Raw genomic sequence first — 9,046 nt, 5'->3', positions numbered from 1 at the left:
AGATTTACTAAATGTATTATAATGTACAGTTGTGAATAGCAATAAATAAATTTTTAAAAAATGGTAAAAGAAGGAAATATTTCTCCACTTAACATAAGTTTTTCCATTTAACACGCCTTAACATGTTAAACGAAAGATCATGAATACCCCTATAATAGAGAGAGTTTCCGATCGGCATAGAGAGTAAAAAAAATATTACCCAGTGAATACTTAAAATCTTTTTTACATAACAGACTGTCATTATAATGATGTAATTTTTGAAAACATCTATAAACAAGTAGATCTCATTTATCAGTATCAATAATAAATTCACATATATCAGAACCTATAATAAATTCAATAAATCACATTGTTTTTATATTATATTTTTATTTTTTTACTATGACTGGGAAGAACATTTTAGATAAAACCAGAATTAATCACTGCTTATCACAGATCTTTTTTTTTTACAGCTCTTCGTTGTTTTGTTGGTCGTTATAATTCATCACTTTTAAATGAAAACCGTGGAAAAGTTGTTTATCATAGTCAAGCATCCTTTACTGGAAATTTATATTTTTAGTTTCGCTTACTAATATTTTCTTTGAAAACTTATTCCTGTAGCAACTTATTCAATGAGTTCTCTTTCATTAAGCTAAGCTAATGATGTGAAAAGAGATTACCCAAGTCTACTCAAGTTAATTTTTCTTTTAAGTATTAATTTATTTATCTTTAGTTCCTCAATTAGTTAAAGTCTGTTAAAAGTGATTACCTCTCTGAAATGGCTCCGTTTAAATAACTATTAATAACAATAAATACATTGGATTAACTAACATTAAAACAGCTAAGCAAAAAATCTTCAATTATCTTATTTAACTATTAACTGGAGAGGTGTACAGCAAAAAATCCCAGGTACGGACTTTGAACCCATACCGTACTATCCTTTCTGACCAGTTTACTTTCACTTACCGATATATTGAATATATAGTATGGGGAAGTATTGAGACCGTACAAAGCCCAATTATCAGTTAAATAAGGTATCATTTTAATTACTAGGCACCATATTAATTATGAGAGTTGTGTTATTAAATAACCAGCGGACCCGGCAATGCTTCGCTATTGCTATATTTGATGATGTTTATGGATTTAATGAACATAATTAATAGTTTGTAATAAATTATTGTACTTAGTTAAAATTAAACATTTGCTTGTACTTTAGTATTATGATTTGGTTCCATAAATTAAACCAAATTATGCGATAAGCAAAGAAACAGAAACTTGTACAGTTTGTTAGACCAACGAATACCTAAAAATGTGTTAATCTACCTTACCCCAACTAACATATTGTTTTTATAATTTTCTGGAAATATAATATAGCGATAACATAGAAAGTGGGAGTGGCTAGCTCATTGGTAAGGCAATGGACTACTAAAACCAGTGGCCCGGGTACGAATGTGGCTGTGGCTGATAATTATTATCTGTTACCAGTACCCGTTGAGTCAGACCTGTGGATTCGGGAGCCATCCGGAGTGCACCTAGCCTCATAAAGTAGGTAGCCTTAATTAGGTAAAAATCTGGCGGTCAAGCGTGACCAAATCACCTCCTTGCACAACCATTGGTCTAGTAACAGTACTTACAGAGTACTGCACCCCTGACCCTTCAAGGGTTATTGAGGTACAGATTTAATTTTTAATAATATAGAAAAAAATCCTCAGAATAAATCAAGATGAAAAATTTCTGATTTTTACTTTCCTTTAAAAATGGTATTTGGTAGTTTGAGGTATTAAAAACGAATATGATTTGTTTTTTTCTTAGAAAAAATTTTTTGACCTACTTTACCCTGAGCCAAATTAGGTTTTTATATATATTTTTTTTTAGAAATATAATGTACCTTACTAAAATCAGTAATGTTTTCTTATTCTTCGGAAAGAGACAAATCAGTTGGTATATAATAACACTGATATAAAACCTATACTTTATGAGTTAAAAACCCAAAATGTTTAATTTTTTTTCATAACTTTTTATCTACGAAAATTCCGGGATTGTAGTAATTTTTTTTTTCTCTTGGAAATATTTGAGGATTTATATGGACTTAATGAACACAATGGATAGTTTGTTATAAATTATTAAATTTAATTAAAATTAATCATTTACGTATACTTTATTATTATGATTTGGCAAAATAAATTAAACCAAAGTATGCGATAATGAACGAACCAGAAATTTGTATAGTTTGTCAGACCAACGTATACCTAAACATTTATTTACCAACTTTACCCCAACCCACTCTATGTTTTTTATATTTTTTTGGAAATATAATATTGAAAAAAATTCTCCAAATAAATCAAGGAGAAAAGTTTAATTTACTTTTTATAGTGAGAAATAGCATCTATTTCCTGATTAGGCTTCCGTAGTACTGAAACTGGTTTTCAGAAATGAAACTGAATTCTGCCTGCCGATCCCAAACCCGGATAAAGGAGGGTTGGTGGTTCGGTGGGTTATTTACCCACCGACCGGGAAAAAACAACACACATTCTCGGGTATTATATAACATAATTTTTTTTTTATAATCTAAATAAAATAGTTAATAACAAAATAATTTATAAACAAGATAAAGAAAATTAAAAATATAGTAAATCCAGCTGGCATTCGTGCTTGTATACTCGTACACACATTCCGATGAACATAAGTGTCCGAATTCCTTTATGTTTTATAGGCCTCTGGTTTGGATCTCGTGGAACAATACCAGATAGAACAAGGAGCTTCTTAGAAGGCCTAGGTGTTAGCATTGGGGATATTGCGATTTTAACAGAAAATATTATTTTGGACTCCCTGAGGATCATACACCATCACCTGCATGGGAATTAGCTCGGAGATTATTCTTTGTTTTATTTATTCATTTTAATATGTTGACCTCTCTATTTGTTTGTCTTAATGTATTTATTCATTAAATCATTTTATTTTATTAATACTATGTTTTTTATGTTGTTTTTTTTTGTGTTTTTTTTAAAACTTATTTATCCATTCAAGTGTTTCCTGTAACCGGTTTTTTTTTTATTATATTTTCCTTTTAATCTATATGTTATTCTTATTCTTGTAAAATGTATCTAGTTGTTTGTTCTTGATAGACTGATCTACTGCTGTGACTATGAATGATGTTACATGAATACAATTATTCTGTCTTTATCGATCAATAAAATTTTTTTTGTATAATGGATGTTCGTTCAAGTGGTAACCCTTCCCCCCCCCCCCGTATATAAGAAACCTCATTCCCTGGCGCTATTCGACCATAATTCTGAACTGTTGATACCCATACTAAGTATACTTTGAAGTCTTCATTTTTTTTTTTTTTTTTTCGCACTATGAAACATTTTATTTGTACCCATAATATTAATTATTATTATTGTAATTAATTAGCTACCACAGTGCGATATGCGGACAACATTACGAGTGTTTACTGTTCTGAAATGTTGGGTGAGCTGTTGAAGTGAAATTCTTAATGAGGACTTTAAAATACACACACTTATTTAAATAAAACTCTAACTGTTTTAAATATCAGTTAAATACTGTTTGGATGTTTATTCTAATTTTGAATCAAAAGAGTTGCTTATATGTTAGTTTAAGTATTTCAAACTAGATTCGAAGTTTCAAAACACCCAAGGCCCTCAAGATCAAAAAAACCTAGTAGGAGGATGGCATCTGTAAAACCTAAGAAACTGGTACCGAGGTCTTTTGAAGTTCAAGCCGATAAACTAAAAGGTGATTTTAAATCCGAAATCAATAAGTGGCTGATTGCACTAAAGCTACCAGATGTGGTATAAGGGTTATTATTATATTATGGTACAATCGCTTGTAACAAAAATATTATATTAATGTTTTTAAATATGCTATTTACATGTCGCAGATAATAAGAGTTCTTCACATGTATTGTCAATGTAGTTATATATTTTAGCAAATTAATTTATTCTCATTTTCTATCTCCCTAGACGCGTCGCAAAGATTGCCTTAATTTTATTGCGATTAAATAAAGTAAGACGAATATATTGATTATACACTGTAGAATAAAACAAACTAAAAAAAAAAGTTCTTTGAATTTTGATCAAACCGTATTTCTTGAAGGTGTTTTTACACGTTTGCCAAACAATGGCCGAAAAAAATTCAAAAAGAACAAAACAAACGTGTGGATATCGACGTTGTTGCTTCCATTTTTTTTTTTTTTTTACTAAGCATTCGTACAAATCTCCGATTTGCGGCTAGTGGCAAACGTGTATAAGCAACAAATAATCTGAATTACTTTTTTTGCCAGAAATGGGAAAATTAATTTTCTTTCACATTTTATGATAAACTCATAATGGAAAGACGTCAAACACGCTATTGACCAAAATTGGCTTTTATATTCCTTCATATTATTAACGTATCCACTGTGGGTCACCCGACTTAACCTTGAGTAAGTAAACTTAGACTTCAGAACCTTCACTAATCTCTTTATGACAAAATATTAAAACCATCCACAAATTTACAATTCTAAACATTAAAACTTTATGATTTCTTTTTTGAGAGATATTTACATTAGTATTACTTCACAAATACTTGATTCAATGTAACGGATTCTTTCTCAATGAATCAGTTTCTGTTTTTACCTCTTTGCATTTACCGCCCGTAAACATGTTTCAAGTTGACAGGACTATGGAAGGTTATGGTACCTAAAGTTATGGCCTCTGGTTCGTTTGTGAAATGGAGAAGTATGTAATTTTATTTTGATATCTCCGCTCCTTCGAAACAGTTTTATTCTTAGCCGCAATGTCTTTCAGAAAAAGCGATTCTGATGGAGAAGCAGTCCATTCTCTTTGGTCCCAGGATACAGAACTCATCAGTGTACCCTCAGAAGAAAACAATCTATCCCTTGAAATTAGTTCATCAGGTAATTATCAGTTGAATTTCATCTTATTTGTATGATTAAGAATTTATTCATAGTTAATAATGGGTTAAATTACTCTTTAATTAAGGACTTGAAAGAAGCCATATAAGCTTCTTAATTCTTTGATTTATCAGAACATTAATCAGGGTGAAAATAACCCCAATTTTTACGTTTCAGTTTGTAATACAATATTGGTATTATGGCAGTTATAATGTCAAACAAAAGGATTGAATACCTAGGTTGGCCCTTGATTAATTAATTCTATTGAAATGTTCTAGTTTTATTTTTAATGAAGGTTTAATGACGAAAATGAAAGAGATATTACAGAGTTCTACCAATATTCAAATAAAGAAATGGAGACTGGATTTAAAACCATTTGTATTACAATAGTATTCTCGATAAACGAATTTTTGATTCAGCGACATATTAATAACGTTTTATAATCAGTGATAAAACTTAGAATAGATAATGTGATTACATATGCCTGTTATTAAAATTCATTACTTCTGTTTAATATTATTACTTTGTAGAACAGTTTCAATTTTATTATTTTTCTAAAAAAAAAAATGTTGATAATAGCAGTCACTGTTAACACACCTCTGTTTACCACCCAACGTCTGAACGCTAATCTACAATTTCAGCCTGGTACTACTGTAGAAAAAAAACTCTGATAGTGAAAACTTTAAAACAAAATGGTACAAGTTTGTATATGAATTACCTCCCCTATAAAGGATGCATATGGTGTTTGTTAATCCCTTAAGAGCCAGTGTAAGGTAACAGGTATGGACTAATTCAAGCTCTAATAATAATAGTAAAAGCAGTTTTGAAGTTTAGAAATTCCTTCCGCAAGATCTTGTTTTATCAGTACTGTTTTATCATCAGTATTAATACAATCCTCCCAATTATATTTTGGTTTGCCCTTTGTACAAAAACCAGTTTGCTCATCACTTTTCAAATGTTTAAGAATTTATTCACTTCTAAGCCCTACAATTTTACTCATTTTATTGGCGCAATGTTATCACCAATTATAATTACCAGGTACAGTTCATATAATTTAGCATAGTGTAGTCTTCTAAATTTTGTGAATAAAAAGCTTCAAATTTCCATAGTTCTCTAGAACCACAATAGTGGGAAAATTCTAAGGCTTTGCTATGTCAAGTTTTTTGCCTCGTTTTAGGATCTTAAGAATCTGTTTTTTTCTTATAGCCGAACATCTCCACTAGCAATGAAACAGTGACATTTTATAGATATATATAATTATAAGGGAATTTCACAGCCAGACATTAGCCTTATCACTGGTATATTAAACATTTATTAGAAAATATCAATAAGATTTATTCATATTAATTTTAAAATTCATCCAGTATACATGGGAAAGGCAAAGGATAAGAAATGAAAGCTTGAGTCAAGATTTAAATAAAATGCAGATTTGAAAAAAAAATAATATTGTTTTTTTAAATCCATTTAAGGGTCATATACTAAATTTTATTATGATTAACTAACACATCAGCTTTGTTAGTTAATGCAATTATTTATATAAAATTTTAACTGAAGATCTTATTAGAAATAAATTTTAATTTCTTCAGTTTCATTTAAATTGTAATATGTAATACGACAATTTAGAAGTGTATGGACCACTAACCCAGAAATTAAATCATGTGCAGCCCATCCTCTATCGACTTGGGGTAAAAAGACGTTGTTTAAAAGTGCATTTTCCATCATTTCATTGCTAAAACCATTTAGCTAATGCGCATCAGGAGAAATCTCTAAATAAAAAAATGGTTCTAACTATAAATCGTCACAAATATAGCTGGACCCTCCTATGGTCCATCCCAAGGATTTCGCAGTCCACTTGTTGGGAACCAATAAGTTAGATCAGTGATCCTTTAAGAGTTATTTTTTTATATCTTTTGAGCATGGAAATAAGTTGAAAGGTGTGATTTACTTCGAGCTATAATAATAAGAAACTTGGTAAAAGAAAAGTGCTTCATTTTCACAATAAATTAATATATTAAAAAAACAGCTTAATGATGCAGGTGTTAAAACTTATCATTGAATGCTATAAAAGTTCTTGATACTTTGCTTTAAAAATAAAATATATCACTACTTTACTTGAATAGTGCGTGCCACATCTACCTTCTTTTTTTTTTTATTTCATTCAGAGTTGGACATATTCCAAAAATAGTATCATAGTATCTTAAACATTCTTTACTGTGGTCAAACTCCAGACTTTCTTACATTTTTTGGAGTTGTTACAAATTAACTCCAGTTTATGGCATTATCTATGAAATACCTCAGATGTACTACTATTCAAGTCTATATGTTTCGAAATAGAGAATAATCATTAAATTGAAGAAAGATTGTATCGCAAAGGTCCTAGATTTAATTTTTATATACATTTTTTACTTGTTCTAAAATTTAATTACACTTTGTTTTTACTTAAAAGTTTCTCAATTGTTTCAGTTTTGCCATTGGAACCCTATGATTCAGATCAAAGTGGAAGGTAAATTATTAAAATTATATTTTCACATTAATATAATCAAATTAAGATTAAGGAGAGGGTAGCTCAATGGTAAGGCACTGTGCTACTAACTCTAAGGACCCAGGTCTGAATCTGAGGCAGAATTCATACATGTTTTGACGGAAGTCAAAGTAAACCGTTAGTATTAGTCTATTAACTGTACTTCCTTACAAAGTACTGCACCCTTAACCCTTAGTTTATTATTTTTAACCATTATTTGGAGCACAAAACAACTTATATTAACTCCTGTAACCCACTTGCCTCTAAATTATCAGGACACGCTTTAAACCTGAATCATGCTTTTAATTTTGATAATCCTTCAATTCTTTACTGCTATATTCTATCAATTTATAAATTTTGGTTGAAAAACAGAAAATTAATTTCAATTCTTTTGTATTTAGATGGATAGGAAGGAATAAGTGGGATTTAAAAGTGGGTAGGATACTGCAGCGACGGATGAAAGTTTAGAGGTAGTTCCATAGGGAGGGGGATCTGATAGTTAAAGATCTGTTTAAAGCTACTATTCTGTGTGCCTTTTAATATAAATCTCTCAAGACCAAGGGATTATTATTTTATTAAAACTTGTTGGTATGAAAACCAAGTAAATTAAAAGTGGGTTAAAATATGATGTATTACATGGTTAATGACTTAGGTCAATTTTTAATTGAATTAGCAAAAAAAAAAATTGGGGTCCATTAAACTGTACCTCACCAGTTGTGTCCATCTCACAGCTGGTTAATTTAATTTCTATGTATTTTTGTATATTATTAAATTTTCATTTAAAAAGTTGTTCTAGTTTTTTAAGTTTTTTTTTTTTTTTTTTTCTACAAAATGTATTAAATTTTCTCAAAAGTAGTCCTAAACTTTTGACTGCAAGTTTAAATAATTGTTAACGACTATTTTGGTTTTTGTTACTTCACTAGTTGCTACAATTTCTTTGTTAAATAGGTTTTTTTTTATCTTTACCTCCCAAGAATTAGGTATCCCTATGCAAGTCTTAGACTTTATATCAAATTAATAGTTTATATCAGATGTGCTGATTACTATATTTTTGATATCTTTTATCTTTTCTGGTCCTTAACTATAATTTTCGTATTATAATTATAGAATTTTATTCAGTGTACATTAATACATCGTAATGTATTGTTTAAATAAAATAAATTGAAACTGTTCAAGTCTCAAATGCTCTTTATTAATAATTTAAATGTCCAATGTTTCAGCCAACATGGCCATCCTTGAGTACAATCTTGACTATCATTCATACATCCAACTATTAAAACTTTTTGCGGGCTATTCTACCCAGATCTAATAATTTTAGTCAAATTTACCTATTTTGTCACTATTTCATTTAATTTTAAAACATATAATTACAAATTATATGTACACTATTATCGCTCAGTTATCAATTGTAATATATTTTATTATTACTTTGCCATATAGCATCTTAAATCTCGTTTATAAAACTTTAATTGTATGGTATTAATTTATTTTAATTTTTTGCCACAGGAATGTTCCTTCAACTACTGCTTGCTCGACTCCTCATGAAAGGTATTTAATAACTTATTTATTTCAATCATTTTTTATTTGTATTCAATGATTTAAAAAAAATAAAATACATAAATTAAAATACA

The 9,046-nt window shown here is 29.3% G+C and overlaps 1 protein-coding gene across 4 annotated transcripts in view; it reads left to right on the top strand.

Annotated features, from left to right (window-relative positions):
- Nucleotides 1-4,639: 4,639 nt before the first annotated feature.
- LOC106678709 (TP53-binding protein 1) overlaps nt 4,640-9,046 on the top strand; it is a 29,018-nt gene continuing 24,611 nt past the window's right edge. For 3 of the 4 annotated variants that reach the window (XM_024359899.2, XM_024359898.2, XM_024359897.2), the window contains exons 1-3: nt 4,727-4,897; nt 7,358-7,397; nt 8,922-8,963. In XM_024359899.2, the coding sequence (XP_024215667.1) occupies nt 4,777-4,897; nt 7,358-7,397; nt 8,922-8,963 (203 nt within the window). In that variant the 5' untranslated portion in view covers nt 4,727-4,776. The other variant, XM_014417411.2, reaches the window with a different exon arrangement.

The sequence above is a fragment of the Halyomorpha halys genome, unplaced genomic scaffold, assembly GCF_000696795.3.
Source record: "Halyomorpha halys isolate HHAL.00 unplaced genomic scaffold, Hhal_1.1 Scaffold156.1, whole genome shotgun sequence".
Taxonomy (NCBI): Eukaryota; Metazoa; Arthropoda; class Insecta; order Hemiptera; family Pentatomidae; genus Halyomorpha; species Halyomorpha halys.
The sequence above is the reverse complement of the archived record's forward strand: the minus strand, read 5'-3'. Positions and strand labels throughout refer to the sequence as shown.